The sequence below is a fragment of the Acipenser ruthenus genome, chromosome 19 (assembly GCF_902713425.1).
Source record: "Acipenser ruthenus chromosome 19, fAciRut3.2 maternal haplotype, whole genome shotgun sequence".
NCBI classification, from domain to species: domain Eukaryota; kingdom Metazoa; phylum Chordata; class Actinopteri; order Acipenseriformes; family Acipenseridae; genus Acipenser; species Acipenser ruthenus.
The window spans coordinates 32,812,343-32,828,656 of NC_081207.1; the positions used below are offsets into that span (position 1 = coordinate 32,812,343).

The 16,314-nt window shown below is 46.7% G+C and overlaps 1 protein-coding gene across 2 annotated transcripts; it reads left to right on the forward strand.

The window, feature by feature from the left end:
* Positions 1-1,298: 1,298 nt before the first annotated feature.
* Positions 1,299-15,295, forward strand: st3gal2 (ST3 beta-galactoside alpha-2,3-sialyltransferase 2). Of its 2 annotated transcripts, XM_034040326.3 has the most exons (7): positions 1,301-1,723; positions 7,578-8,847; positions 9,259-9,452; positions 12,465-12,644; positions 13,002-13,047; positions 13,521-13,640; positions 13,910-15,295. In XM_034040326.3, the coding sequence occupies exons 2-7, from the start codon at positions 8,509-8,511 to the stop codon at positions 14,081-14,083; spliced, it is 1,053 nt and encodes a 350-aa protein (XP_033896217.2). In that variant the 5' UTR covers positions 1,301-1,723; positions 7,578-8,508; the 3' UTR covers positions 14,084-15,295. The 2 variants fall into 2 exon arrangements, with proteins under 2 accessions (XP_058848907.1, XP_033896217.2); XM_058992924.1 differs by lacking the exon at positions 13,521-13,640 and having other exon boundaries at positions 1,299-1,723.
* The last annotated feature ends 1,019 nt before the right edge of the window (positions 15,296-16,314 follow it).

Consider the following 16,314-nt stretch of genomic DNA (forward strand, 5'->3'; position numbering starts at 1 on the left):
CACCTTGTAAGAAGAGGTGTACCGTTTTTGTAGAGTCAGCAGTTGCCTAAGTGCAAGGCAAAATCCGTACATAACATTATAATGTTTGCGCCCGCTTAGTATCCCAATTCCATGGCCTTTTCGTCATTGGAAAGAACTGCAATATAATTTTAATGGATTAATGATGGCAAAGTGCAAATTTGATCGCGGGTGCAAAACGCCAGGTGAACACCCTTCTTTACATACGCCGCATTATGGGGTTTTGCACACGCAAATCAATTTGCGAGTATCCTTACAGGAATTTCAGGAATTGTTTGATTTGATGATGAGTAAGAATAACCGCGATCTGTAAAAACCTGGAATACCTGCATGGTCTCAGAACGCACTTATCTAACCCTGGATACAGTTGGATCTCTGGATCGCACACATTTATTTGCTAATAAATAAATAAATAAATAAATAAATAAATAAGGGCTGGAAAAGACTGACGCTTAGGAAAAAGGCCCAATTTTGATGAAACGTGAAAGGACACTCTAGAACACGTTTTGCGTATCTGTAGGTTAGAACACGCCACACATCCACTTGCTGTAGCGAGTGTATCAATCATATCAGTATTGCTAACTTGGGAGTCTTGCCACGTCTGAAGTGTTGAGAGAACTTTATGTACTGAATACCGACACGAACAGTAACCTGAGACTTACCCCCTTCGGCAACACAGAAGGATGCAAATCAGCATCAGCGAGCCACGCATACCGAACATATCGCTTTGTCTTTACACCCCAATACACTAAGCTAAAACCCTAACACCCGAACAAAACATTTTCAAATCGCACACTGCAACGTTTTAGCAGTACATTCAAATCGCACATGAGCACACTGCAGCGTTTTAGCAGTACAAAAGTTCTGTTTTTAATCTGGCGCTGTGATACAGACACGACAATATTTTTCCGACCCCCTCCTTGATTTTCTCTGCAGATGCATTATTCCGTCCAACCACCCTCAGAGGACTGCAGGAATGCACAGCTGCGATTTCTCTCTTGATCCTGAATTATACTTTCCTATTGCATGACGGGAGTTGTAGTTAAGCATTCCCAAATCCTCGGCGACTGAAGTGTGCGGCGAATTCAAGACTGCAATCCCCATAACACTTGCGCTTGACGCAAGAAAAGCAGCAATGTTTACTGGGAAATGTAGTTACGCGTGTTACACGTTCTCATTGCTGTCTATGACCAGCTGGGATGTATCTGACTACAAGTACCTAAAAACAGCTTGGCTTGTGGAATCTCTGTCTGTCGGGGGTCCCTGTTTAGGGGGCTGCAATAAAAACAAGAGGCTGGGCAAAGGCAGAGAGAGACAGGGATCGCGAAGAAGCAGACAGGGCTAAACATTGCAGCGGGAAAAAATGCATCAGAATTACATGTATTGAAAATACATGGATGGATGCAGCTCTCGTGTCATTTTAATGATACAGTAATAATAATAATAATAATAATAATAATAATAATAATAATAATAATTACATGCTGAGAGGATGTCTCCGTCATACAAGAACAGCAGATAATGGATGCAGTAGGCTCGCCAACATAAATATTTGGATCATTTGGCAATAAACGCTGTTATTACTCAAGCAGGCAGATCGCACTGAAAGCAGTTTTGAAGGGGATTCTCCCATCGCTGACAATCCCCCTATCCTGCCCGGGTTTCTGCTGTTCTTCGTAGCGGAGAGAACGAGCACCGCTCTGGGGTAAGTGCTCATCAGCCGAGGAATCGAGTCTCATACGGTAGAAGAATTATATCGGAGAGAGCGCCGCATCCACGACAGGACGGGCAGCTCTATCACTGCCATAGCAGAGTATGTGCTTGGGGTGGCACTGAGCTTATTTAGTTGTTGCCGCTTCTCACTTTGGTAAGATTGAACGGTGCTCTATAAATGTGATGGCATTCTGTTGATGGAAATAGAGGAGGGGCGGCATTTCTGTTCCGAGAAAGACGAGAATCACCCAGGGTGCCCCAATCTCAGGTGAGCGGTTGACGTTGCTAGAGAGGCTGGTAAAGTGAGGGTGCTGAAGCAGAAGCACGAAGCTGTACAGCACCCCGGTTCAGCCCGATGCAGCGCAGACACTGTATCAGCACCGTACTGTAGCGCTGTGTCTGTGGGGCGGGGTTCTCGTGGAAATGGCTGAAGTCGAACTACCCTGGACCACCGAACAGAATGGAGAGGTATTACTGTATGCTGAGCTGCAGCTGTACAGTACAGAGTGGAGAGATATTACTGTATGCTTTGCTGCCCTGTACAGTACAGAGCGGAGAGATATTATGCTGAGCTGCAGCTGTACAGTACAGAGTGGAGAGATATTACTGTATGCTGAGCTGCCCTGTACAGTACAGAGCGGAGAGATATTACTGTATGCTTTGCTGCCCTGTACAGTACAGAGCGGAGAGATATTATGCTGAGCTGCAGCTGTACAGTACAGAGCGGAGAGATATTACTGTATGCTGAGCTGCCCTGTACAGTACAGAGTGGAGAGATATTACTGTATGCTGAGCTGCAGCTGTACAGTACAGAGTGGAGAGATATTACTGTATGCTGAGCTGCAGCTGTTGCCTTACTAACAAGCTGTTACAGATTTTTCAAAGCTCCTCTAAATCCGCCAAAACACAACCTTGTCGTATTATCCTATGCCTTAATACGACGACGACTACTACTACTACTACTACTAATATGGTTGAAAGGTTTCCTGCTAGGGCGGTATATATTTATATCGTGATAAACTGTAAAATGTTTTCGCACGTACTTTTCGGTTTTGTTTTCATCTGTTGACGTGTTACTTGATTGAGATCATAGGCTCTTAACCCATAGGGCACAGCGGATATTTCTTTGCCCCTGTAGTTTTTTAGCAGCGGTGTGCCGAAGGTGCTGGGCGGTTTGTGGAGACTGCAAAAAATGATTAATTAAATATAGGCGAGGTAGTTGTTAGGTTTTTTTTAAATTCTCTATTAATTAAATTATATGCATTAAAAAAAAGTCAAAGAGAGAACCAAGCGGTTATTAATTTATGTTTTAATTTAGTAGATTCATGTTGCTGCGGGGCCATGAATGGGTTTAAGATCAACACCAGCTCTATATAAAATGTTGTTACTGTTATTAAGCACTAGTAATAATTTGAAGCAGTGGCATTTAAAAATAACAGAAGCCCGTTTTTACTGTATTGAAGTAGGCGAGAATGTTTTTTTTTCATTAAAAACGTGTCATTGTTCTTTCTTGAAGTACATGTTCAGCTTTCATATTGAATCTTGTGCCACTCATTCAATCAAACCAAGGAGGAATTTGCTGTCACCGTTTAAGACGTTTTTCAAGTCAAGTGAGCTTATTTGTGTATAAAAAACGACAATAGAGTCGCAGTCCTTTCGCATCCAGTCAAATTATTTTAAAGACACGTACCTGAAATCGGAAGGTAATTAAAACACTTTTTGTTCGGATTGTATTTCTCTCCCCGCCATTCTGCGCAGTCTCAGCCCTTGTTATGAACACAGACAATAATGCACCCGATCCGAAGCAAGTGCAACCATGCCCCAATATTGAAAGTACAAAATATAAATATTTAAAAACTAACAAGAAATGGCTTGGTTGCAGTAGCAGCAGTTACGTTATTGTTTTAAGTTATTTGATCTCACTCAATGGACCATATTTAGAAGCAAGCACAACGGCAAAGACACGATTCCTAGAGCAATAAGACCATTTTAATGGTATAAAACAAGAAACAGCTCTTGACTGGTCCTTCCTGGAACTGTTGAAATAGTTTTATTCAGCACAAAACAAGTCTTTGCATTTGCTTCAGAATGAAGTCTTTTTTTTATAAAGTAAACCAGTGCTTCTGACATGGCAAGTATTGTGAACTGCCTTACTTGGGGAATACTTCACTTCTAAAGAACAGGACTTGCTTTTCTTTGTTTGTTTAACACTTTCCTTTAATAAACTACATGTGGGAGTTCTAGGTGCAGCTCTGTGCAGAGATGCCATTGGTACTGCTTGTGCCATTTGGTGCTACTTGCATGTATTTGTAATTAATGCGTGATCAGCAGGTACACATTTAAACATTTTATTTGAAACACATGCCCAATTTTGTCGGTTTGCAACTACCAAAAACCGTAACTTCACAACAGCAAGGTTCGTTTGGTTTGTTTGGTTTCTTAGAGCTTCTTAATTTTAAAAAAAATGCTTCTCTACGCTTGGCAGTTAGTCCTAATAAATAACCAACCAGCAGTGATCTTTCCATGTTGGGCCCTTTAGAGTGGATACAGTGAGGAGATTCACAGTGTGGATACAGGTGTCCTGTCAAGGGGTGAAGGGGTGAAGGTTTCTGCTGACACTGTGCTTGCCTGCCCTGCACTCCAGCTCTGTCTCCACCACTTATCTCTGATCTGAAATCTATCAGACTGCAGAGCTGTCAATCGATAGCCACTATATTTATAATTAAAGCTCTGTATTTGTGGTAATTCATTTAAAATGATCATAGTCGTTGATTGATTCCAGAGAATCGTGGAATTCCACTCTTCAGGACTGGCGCTTCCAGCCTGTCTGGCGGCTCCTGTGCTTCACTCGGATGAAAGTCTTACCCCTCAGTGAATGGTAATGATTCTTACCGACAGTGCAGGATTTCTGAAATATTGATCCATGGCAGAAAGCTCAGATGGGGCAGTGCTGGTAACAGGACACTCTTAGTACCTGGGGAGCTTGCACCAAACCACTGGGCTCAGGGACAGATTGACTGATAGGAAGTCGAATGCTGGAATTTGAAATGCATGCTATAGAACACAACCTCTCCATCTGAGTGCTACTCAATCGAGCCAACATGCGCTGCACACTCACAGCAAACAATTGACATCATTAGCTAGGGAACAGCAAGAAAACACAATTGAGTAAAAGGAAGCTGGATTTGAGGAGTTCTACTTTTTCCATTTGAGATGAGCTCTATGATGACCAGATACACAGCAAGACTGTTTTTTATTTTTTGCAGTCTGATAAACATTCACAACATAGATGATGGCAGCAAGAAGGAAGTGAAGTCCTTCTTCAGCACAGTAAAGGGGGGCGTTGATAATGCTGCCAATGCCTGAACAAATAGATTTTAAAAGCCCTGTTCATTCCTCCTTTAATGGGCTTGTATGTCGATACCAATAGGGACCCACAGACCCCTCTCACACCTGCAAGGTCAGGATTGGGACCCACAGACCCCTATCACACCTGCGAGGTCAGGATTGGGACCCACAGACCCCTCTCACACCTGCGAGGTCAGGATTGGGACCCCCAGCCCCCTCTCACACCTGCGAGGTCAGAATTGGGACCCACAGCCCCCTCTCACACCTGCGAGGTCAGGATTGGGACCCCCAGCCCCCTCTCACACCTGCGAGGTCAGGATTGGGACCCACAGACCCCTCTCACACCTGCGCACCAGAGGTCAGAGCCACTGCCCCGGAAGTGACAGACTCTCAGGCAGAGGAGGCTATGAGGGGAACAGCACCAAATCATTTACCAGCCCAGTCTCTCCGTCCCTCGCTAATTACCTCCTCGTTATCTAGTCAGAGCCTTAATACCTCCTAATGAGGCTCCACTGTGCCTCGATGGGGGTGGGGGGTGGGGGTGTTTAATGAAGGAGATTGAGATCTGGCTGGAGTAATCAAACACTAATGAGGGCCAGCCAGCATTGTTCATACAGCAAGCATATCCCTCTGTGCATGCAGAGCCTGGTGAGGTGTGTGTTACAGCATTGGCGCTGGGGATGGAATATTCGAGAGGTCTGGAAGGCAGTCTGAAGCCCCTCTCTCTCTGGCTCAGAATGGCCAGGCCTGACCAGGGAAACCCGGCTCTGCAACAGACTCAGTTTGATTAATATCATTTTCTCAGAGATGCTGAGGCTGCAGAACAGGGGATGCTGTGGGAATACCAAGAGATGAGGCTTACCTCAAAGGGACTGTTAATATTAACTCCAGTCCTGGGTCCTGTGTTTGTTTTGTGCTGTCAGTAACATGCACTGTTTTAAAAAGGTTGAGCGCCCCTTTCACTGGTGAGCTGCCAGGGCCCCGTGTCTCTTTTTACACAATTGTGTAATTCCATTTGCAGTTAAATAATAACTTGCATTAAAGTTCCACTCAAAGCAGCTAACCACAGCACCTGTGCAGGGACTGCTCTGCCAGCCTGGGCTCTGCATTCCCAGCCCTGCTCTCAGCCTGGGCTCTGCATCCCCAGCCCTGCTCTCAGCCTGGGCTCTGCATCCCCAGCCCTGCTGTCAGCCTGGGCTCTGCATTCCCAGCCCTGCTCTCAGCCTGGGCTCTGCATTCCCAGCTCTGCTCTCAGCCTGGGCTCTGCATTCCCAGCCCTGCTCTCAGCCTGGGCTCTGCATTCCCAGCCCTGCTCTCAACCTGGGCTCTGTGCATTCCCAGCCCTGCTCTCAACCTGGGCTCTGTGCATTCCCAGCCCTCCTCTCAGCCTGGACTTTGTGCATTCCCAGTCCTGCTCTCAGCCTGGGCTCTGCATTCCCAGCCCTACTCTCAGCCTGGGCTCTGTGCATTCCCAGTCCTGCTCTCAGCCTGGGCTCTGTGCATTCCCAGCCCTCCTCTTAGTCTGGGCTCTGTGCATTCCCAGTCCTGTTCTCAGCCTGGACTCTGCATTTCCAGCCCTGCTCTCAGCCTGGGCTCTGTGCATTCCCAGCACTTTGTGCCTCGTTAGGCTGAGGCAGCCTGTGGCCTTGCTTGCTTTGTGCTAGAAGATAATTACAGTGATTGTGCTCGGCAGGGCACAGAGAAACTTCACTGGAATGGAATTACTGCCCAAATCAGACTGAGGGTGATGGTGAGTGAGTGTGAGTGTACGGGTGAGGGTGGAGTGGATGGTGGAGTGTGGAGTGGAGGATGGATAGAGACTGTGTTGGAGATACACTTGAGAACAGCACTGATGGCCCTTCCCTGCACTGTTTATGTCAGTTGACAGCAGAGGCGAGGGAGGGCAGGGTGCTGCAGACACTGCCACTGGACTCGTGATGGCTGCACTCCAGCCCAGCATTCAGGACTCTGCTAATCTGCTGAACTGACTGCTTGAGCTCCTTTCTTTAGCACCGTGTGCATGCGCTGCTCTGCTCTTGGCTTTTCTCTCTAATTGTGTCTGTGGCTAATCCAGATGAGCTCCGCAGGAATGTGGAATTGAATTGACTGGATCCTGGAGCACAGCAGGGACATGCATAGAGGACCATGGTTGAAATAGGCCCAAAGCAGCATTCACAAAAAAACTAAAATCCAGGTTTACTTGCTAAAGGATGCTCTATGGCTAGAGTGATGATTGAACCTGAAAGATTTGTAATCCAGATTTCTGATGCGTTCTAGAAGGTAATTCATTTAGCCTCCAGTGACAGGACTGGTGTGATTGTGCTCTGCGGGGGTCAGGCGCTGCTCCTGGAGTGACACTTTGGCAGCTCACATGCATTTATCACCCCTTGACAGGGAATGCACTGATTGTGGAGGAAACTGCACTGGTGTCTATGCTTTTTTTCCCTCTGGGATAAATTTGCTATAATCTGAATTTCTCTCTGATCTCTGTCTTGCAGTCCCATAAGCACTGAAATCAGGAAGAGGGAGGAGAGGAAAGAAAACCAGCCACCCTGCGGGATCTTTGGGACGAAATAGAGAATTGGAGGAGCTGAACTGGAGAAGCTAAGAGGCATTAATACACACGAGACAGCAGGACCTTCCCTCTCTCTCTCAGTCTCTCTCTCTCTCATCTCGATATACCTCACATATACAGCTACATATCAATAGTCACCTTGGCAACCAGTCTCTCTCTGAACACTCTCGTCTGTGAAAGACAGAGAGAGAGAGGACCAAGAGGAAGATGTGATGTTTGAAGCAGGGAGGAACGAAGATTAGCACACAACACGCCTGTTCTGACCTCCAACAGCAGCCAAACTGAACAACAAAAAGCAACAAACAACTGAGGCAAACAAAAAAACAAGCCAGGCTTTGAAAACAGGTGGGGAAGGTAGCTGACCTTTTTTAATAAGGCCTCTGCACAGATACTGTTCAACTGACAACCAGGAAGTCTAGCCGGGACTCCTGCCTGCAGAGGACAAGGTGCTCCGGACTGTTCTGCACTCAAGCTCCTTTTCACAACGTACCAGTGTGGGCTGAGTCTCCGGAGTCGAGACAATGAGGAATATGAAGGCGCAGAGAGAAGCCAATAAGTGATTAGGAAAGATAGCAGGCACCCAATCAAACTAAAGAAAGTTTAGCCTGTCGGTTGTTTAAGTCCACAGATTTGTAGTCAGTGGAAGCTAAGAAGAGTTCTTTAACTATAGTGATACAGGTGGTTGGGTATAGCCAATCAGTGGATTGGGGTGGGGAGATATTAGCCAATCACTGATTCAGAAGAGTAGAAAAGGAGTTGGGACAGCCCAGCCAATTAGTGAAGCAGGTGAAAACGCAGCAGTGGAGAAAGAGAGAGTAGCCGGGGGAGGCAGTGTGTCCTCACTTTGTCCCACTATGCGGTGTTCTCTGCGGATGTGGGTGCTGCTGGCGTCTCTTGCGCTGCTGTTCTTCTCCTCGCTCCTCTTCTCATTGTCGCTGCGAGGAGCCAGCCTGCCCTATCTGGACCCTCCCGGCTGGGAGATGGCCCACAGGGTCAAACTGGTGCCCAGCTATGCAGGCATCCGGAGGCTGGACTCGCCAGAGGGGGCGCTGCAGCGGACCTGTGCCTGTCAGAGCTGCGTGGGGGACCCCGGCGTGTCGGACTGGTTCGATGAAAACTACGACCCTGATATCTCGCCCGTCTGGACCCGTGACAACATCCAGCTGCCTCCGGATGTCTACTATTGGTGGGTGGTAAGTATTCCCCTTCCATCACATGCACATGAGCGGTCCTGAGCCACGTTATAGTCTGCATCTCCCTGTTCATAATGCTCCAGAAGAGAAGAGAAGCAATGCTGGACATTCCTAACCTCATTTGGTAGCATTCTCCACTTGTGCTCCTGAACTTAGACCTTGGAATAAACCTACGTGCCCTAATGAGTGCCTTCTCAACAGGAAGCACTGGACTGTATAACACAGCCAGACTCCTCAAACAGTGGCACAGTACAATGCATAATTATGCTTTATTACACTGTGCTATGTTTTTACCATGGCAGACCTTTATAAGGGATTAGACACAGCTCCATAGTGCATGAGACAGGAGCCCTAGTTGACAGCACTTTGCAGCCCAGCCCCGATTCCCTCTCCTTCTCTCGCTCTCCCCAGATGCTTCAGCCGCAGTTCAAGCCTCACAACATGCAGCAGGTCCTGTCCAAGCTCTTCGAGGTGATCCCGGGCCGCAGTCCCTATGGCTCGTGGGACCCGGCCCGCTGCCAGCGCTGCGCAGTGGTGGGGAACTCTGGGAACCTGCGGGGAGTGGGCTACGGCCGGCTCATTGATGGCCACCAGTTCATCATGAGGTGAGGACCAAGGGGCACCATTCAGCTCTCTGTGTTAATCAAGTGGTATTATGTGCAGCAATAATTCCTCAGCGGTCCTGAGGAGCTCTCTCACTGCATGCCAGGCAGAGCAGGTCCTGGACTCTGACAGGGTAGACACAATGTGATGATCCTCTCTGTCTCTCTCAGATAAAAAGGGCTCTTTTCTTTCTCAAAGGAGAACATTAACTACATAAAATGGCTCTTGAACAGAAAACCTCTGTTTACCTGAAGACCCCACGTTTAAAACAATCAATATAAAAATAGCACAGCATGCCGAAACCAACTCATTCACAACACCTAAAAAACATGTCCGATTCACAGCATGGCTGAGGAAAAACAAGATGTTCATCCAGAAAAGAGCTTTAGGAACTGGCAAGGATCTCCTCCAAACACACAGAACAACTGTAGCTTAGCATCCATCTTCATTAAGAGTCATAATTAAAGAATTAAAATTAAGATATGTTCGGCATTGTGCAAATACACTACCCTAAACAAACAGATGTCTTTCAATACACATGTACACTGCAGGATAGGAGTTTTTCTACATTTCCTTATATTACTTATATTTACTTATGATACTCATATTTACTGATATTCTCACATTGTTCCAACAGTCAGTTCTACAAAAGCCACTAAAACAGTCTGTCTACTTGACTACTTGAGTTTTACATAATCTATGTTTGAGTGTTATATCGACAAATATAAGTGCATATGTATTTGTAGATTGTTCCAGAATCTTTCAGGATAGTCACGTGGGCAGGATTCATTCACTAGGGCCTTGTACGCACACTCTGTGTCTTCATTCTGGGTTGAGTGCATGGAGTGGATTCGTTTGGGAGTGCAGTTGATTAGTTTGGGAGTGCATTAGACTGTTTGGTAGTGGATTAGTTTGGGAGTGCAGTTGATGAGTTTGGGAGTGCAGTTGATGAGTTTGGGAGTGCAGTTGATTAGTTTGGGAGTGCAGTTGATTAGTTTGGGAGTGCATTAGACTGTTTGGGAGTGGATTAGTTTGGGAGTGCAGTTGGTGAGTTTGGGAGTGCAGTTGGTGAGTTTGGGAGTGCAGTTGATTAGTTTGGGAGTGCATTAGACTGTTTGGTAGTGGATTAGTTTGGGAGTGCAGTTGATGAGTTTGGGAGTGCAGTTGATGAGTTTGGGAGTGCAGTTGATTAGTTTGGGAGTGCAGTTGATTAGTTTGGGAGTGCATTAGACTGTTTGGGAGTGGATTAGTTTGGGAGTGCAGTTGGTGAGTTTGGGAGTGCAGTTGGTGAGTTTGGGAGTGCAGTTGATTAGTTTGGGAGTGCAGTTGATTAGTTTGGGAGTGCATTAGACTGTTTGGGAGTGGATTAGTTTGGGAGTGCAGTTGGTGAGTTTGGGAGTGCAGTTGGTGAGTTTGGGAGTGCAGTTGATTAGTTTGGGAGTGCAGTTGATTAGTTTGGGAGTGCATTAGACTGTTTGGGAGTGCATTAGACTGTTTGGGAGTGGATTAGTTTGGGAGTGCAGTTGGTGAGTTTGGGAGTGCAGTTGGTGAGTTTGGGAGTGCAGTTGATTAGTTTGGGAGTGCAGTTGATTAGTTTGGGAGTGCATTAGACTGTTTGGGAGTGCATTAGACTGTTTGGGAGTGGATTAGTTTGGGAGTGCAGTTGGTGAGTTTGGGAGTGCAGTTGATTAGTTTGGGAGTGCAGTTGATTAGTTTGGGAGTGCATTAGACTGTTTGGGAGTGGATTAGTTTGGGAGTGCAGTTGGTGAGTTTGGGAGTGCAGTTGGTGAGTTTGGGAGTGCAGTTGATTAGTTTGGGAGTGCAGTTGATTAGTTTGGGAGTGCATTAGACTGTTTGGGAGTGGATTAGTTTGGGAGTGCAGTTGGTGAGTTTGGGAGTGCAGTTGATTAGTTTGGGAGTGCAGTTGGTGAGTTTGGCTGGGTGGAAGTCTGAAGGCAGTGTCAGCCCACATGGACTGTATTAATTGACAACACTAATAGCTGATCTGACAGTTCTGTGATCAGTCTTCCTGTACTGATCTGCCTTATCGCTACCTGCGTCTGCATGACTGATTATAACCAAGCCAAGCACAGAGCTGCTGCTGTGAGCACTGAGCCTTATCACAGCTAAAGCAATAACTACGGCTGTTCAGCTGCCTTTCACACTTATCTGAGCAGGAGAGACGAGATGGGAGGGAAAGCAGAATTTAAACAGTAGTGAAACACATGTCTAAATTAACTGCTTGTATACCATTTACAAAATACCTGATTGAAATGAATTTGGATATGAATTGGATTCCCATCAGCAATTCATCCAGTGGAATTCAATGTGTGTGGTTGTGCTTGTGGAGTGTGGGTCTGAGAGCAGACAGTGCCTTTAATCGTCTTCCTTCCCAGCCAGAAGAGCATGCTGGCCCTCTCAGGGGGAAATGATTCATCCAGGCTAGCAGTCACCATGGCAACCGGGTTACAGTTTTCAATAACACATTTTTATGTAAAAGAAAGAATTTCCTCTGCTCACCCAGAAAAGCCCTTTCTGTGGACAGGCTCTGTGTGTGTGTGTGTGTGCGTGTGTGTGTGCGTGTGTGTGTATGTGTGTATGTGCGTGTGCGTGGCTGCAGCGTGAGGGAAGATTTCAGGCCCAGTCTGCTTGCAATAATTCAGCAGCAAACAAAGCTGCCTGAATCTCATACATTGTGACGTAATATAATGAGTCCCTTAAGGGGGAAATCAGTGCTGCTGTATTGTAAATAAAGCCCGGCCCTAGATTTAGAGGGGCAGTCGATCATTCCTGGCACAGGGGAGACTAGGTGATCTGTTGCCTGTCAGTGGGTCTGGCCACGTGGCTAATGATCTTGTCTTTACACCTGGTTAGACCAGCCTGTGAATTAGACATGCATTCCAGCACAGCACGGTACTGCCGTGAAGCAGCAAAGCCAACAAGTTACAGAGTGTTCACCTGGAAGGGCTGCCGATGCCTGGGCACGCATTCATGAAGAGCTTGTGTGTGTGCAGAATGAACCTGGCTCCCACACTGGGCTACGAGGAGGACGCTGGCAGCCGCACCAGCCACCACTTCATGTACCCCGAGAGCGCCAAGAACCTGCCTGCCAATGTGAGCTTCGTGCTGGTGCCCTTCAAGACACTGGACCTGCTATGGATCACCAGCGCCCTCTCCACCGGGCAGATCCGCTTGTGAGTGCACAGCGCTCTGCAGCAGCGCTGGCTTTTAAAACCTTGCATTGCATCAGTAGTGTTGGGAAGTTTTCCTTTTCAGTGTGCTTATAGAACAAGGATGGCAGCATTATTACTACATTAAGATGAGTAAATGCATCTAATAATATGACTATAATGATATCCCTTATTTTAGAAATGTTGCTGTACTGGAATTACATTGAACATGTTAACACTGTAATAGCATGCCAAAGTTAAATGTGAATCTTGTGCACTTCTTGTACAGTAAAAGACCCTTGAGATTCCTGGGGGATCAGTGGCACACACTATTCCGCGGTGGTGAACTCTAACCTAGCTCCTCTCTCTCTCTGTTTCCAGCACCTATGCACCAGTGAAGCAGTTCCTGAGAGTGGACAAGGACAAGGTAAACTAGCAAACACTTAATGGACCCACATCAATAGACTGGCATCCATAGAGCTGCCCAAAAACGTTTTCACTTGCCATCTGAGCAGGCCAGGGGGGTGTGTGAAGACCCCACTGCGTTGGACCCCGCTGGATCAAAGGGTGAAGGGCAGTGCCTTGGTTAAATCCTAACAAACAAAGAGTCCAATCCAGGGAGAGCTAGCCGTGTCTGTACCTGCACGGTGCCATGTGATATATACTGTAAACCTGAGCTGATTTAAAAGATCTCATTGCTGTGTATGGGATAGAATCGGGCTGTGTTGTGAAGGTGTCTCTTAATCAGCTCTGTTGATACAGCTAGCCGTGTCTGTACCAGCACGATGCCATGTGATATATACTGTAAACCTGAGCTGATTTAAAAGATCTCATTGCTGTGTATGGGATAGAATCGGGTTGCATTGTGAGAGTGTCTCTTAATCAGCTCTGTTGAACCAGGTGCAGATCTATAACCCGGCGTTCTTCAAGTACATCCATGAGCGCTGGACGAAGCACCACGGCCGTTATCCCTCCACTGGCATGCTGGTCCTGTTCTTTGCACTGCACGTGTGTGACGAGGTGAGGCTGCTTCATCTGCACCAGCCTCATGGCTTCCATCACGCATTGCTGTTTCTTTAAAGACAATAGGGTTCTGTAAAGCTGCATAGTCTGTGGGGTGGGTTTCATGTGCACTGCAAAGGAGATTTAAAACAAAACCCCTGACTGGTCCAGTAGTGCCCAAGCACTGAGTGTCATTGCTGCCGACTGCTGTTCCACATCAGTAGGATGATGTATTAAAGCTGGGTTGTCCTTTCTGAACCTGTCTCTCTGTCCTCGCTGCTCTCCAGGTGAACGTGTTTGGGTTTGGTGCCGACAGCCGGGGAAACTGGCACCATTACTGGGAGCAGAATCGATACGCCGGCGAATTCAGAAAAACAGGGGTCCACGACGCAGACTTTGAAGCCCAGATAATCAACTCACTGGCCGAGGCCGGCAAGATCCGAGTGTTCCGAGGGAAGTGAGTAGCCGGAGAGGGGGGCCCGGACTCTTACCTCCTGTGACAAATAGAGGAGGAAAACACGGATAGGACTGTTCTTGAACTCCAGCATGGGAGGTGAGGGTTGTCACGATCCGAACAGGAGAGTGCATTGCTGAAAACGGACGGCTTTTCAAAAGATGTCGTGGCTCCTCAGATACTCACTGGTTTCATAGCTGCAGAGGATTCACTCTTCTATCATAGTGCGCTCCTGCTCAGCCAATAAAACCCCAAAGGTCTTGTCACATGGTCGTGTGGCCCTCAGCTCTCCTGCTGTTTCCTCACAGGCTCGGAGGGAGGCAGAGACACAGCAGGGTTGGCATCACTGCCTGACACAGCACCTGCTTCTCATGCAGTAGAGCTGCCACCCGCACAAAACACATCCCTGGAACACACACTAGGGGGAGCTGTGTTCATCTGCAGTCATATTCTTCAAATTGGAATAATTTCTTTAAATCATGTATCTTTTAAATACAGTACCTTTTACTAGAGGTAATATCAGAGTAAGCTCAGAAATCTGTGCAATAAGCACATTGACCAGACCAATGACTGGATTAGCGCTACACCATTGAATATTAATCAATATTTAGTTGTTTTTTTGTATGTGTATGCCTGTGGTGATACAAAAGCATTATGATCTGAGACCTGCAGCTGCCCCCTAGTGTCTGTTTTTGGGATCCCCACACTGGAAGCAGCACAGCAGAAAATCATCAAATATGTGTTAAAGGGTGACTCAGAAATGCATCGTTATTTTTCCGTACTTCAGACCTGAGAACTATATATACTGCACTGTATAGGGCTAAGGTAAATATATCAGTAAATCAATATGTCAGCTAGGTGAACAGTTCAGATAATACCTCTTGCAGCAACACAGTCTACTTTACATCGTTGCTTATAGTTGAACATGCTTTATGGCTGAGTGTTATTTTTTGTTCGAGTCTGGATCTCAAACAGGAACAAGGATGTCCCTCGAATACCATGTGCATGACAGCATGAGCACTGCATACATTTAAACTATATCTATTGTGAAAGATTTCACTTAATATGAGGTTCGTTTCACTGTGCCTGCTCCTGGGCAGGCTGGTATGAAGCTGTGTCTATGGACTCTAAACACTGTGGCATTGGAACCACGGGGCTGTCTGGGCACAGCTTGTAATCTCACTTCAGTATTCCTTGCTTTAAACAAAAATGCTTTTTATTTCTGAAACTGTGTGTGTTTGTGTAAGTCGTGATTTTAAAAGTCTAGTTCTTCAGGTCAGGACCTCCACTGGCCTGCTGTACTGCAGATATCTATTGAAACTAGAGTGCCTTCTCAAATCTCTGAACACAAACGCAAATATCCTGACCAGCAGTCTCTGGCAGATCAGACTGAATCTTTTCAGTACCTGATGCAAAGAGAAGACGCCCAGTTATCACGTAGTTACATTTAATGAACATGAATGTATCCAATAGGTGTTCTTTTAAATAAATAGAAAATACTTTGAGTGCCCTTCAAAAAGTATTGGGACGGGTAAGTAAGCCAGGGGAGGGGGGGGGGTTAGTGTTGCCCTCCTTATGGAATGTCGTGTACAGCGATCTTAAGGTTTTCAATGTCCCTGCGACCCGCCTGCAGGATTGTGCTTGGAAGGTAGAACCCCGGAGTGCTGCCTCTTCTTAATGTGAAGGCTGTTGAACCCCTGCTGGCCCACAGGCTCCTCTTCTACATTGAAGTCCCCCCATACCCTGAAGCACTGCCATCCCACATGAGGGATCTTTAACACTGAGCAGCACTGCCATCCCACATGAGGGACCTTTAACACTGAGCAGCACTATCATCACACATGAGGGATCTTTAACACTGAGCAGCACTGTCATCACACATGAGGGATCTTTAACACTGAGCAGCAATGCCAGCACCAATTCATCCACAACGTTAAACACGCCAGTGCCTCTTTACAAAGTTTCCCTTCTGAACTAAGAAGTTTCTACTTTTGTTCAGATGTGTTTAAAGTTGTGGGTGAATGGACTCTCCCTCACAGTGCAGCTGTATGCCTTTTCCTTCAAGATAACTTGTGTGGCCATCAGCTTACTGCTGCCTCCCATGGCAGGTGACATTTGGTTTCAGAATGTTTGAATGTTTCTATTGTGCATAGCAGGCAGTGCGACTCGGTGGTCTGGTTCCTGCAGCCGCTTGTGATACAGCGCTACACCTTGCAGCTTGCCCAGGGTTTCAATGCT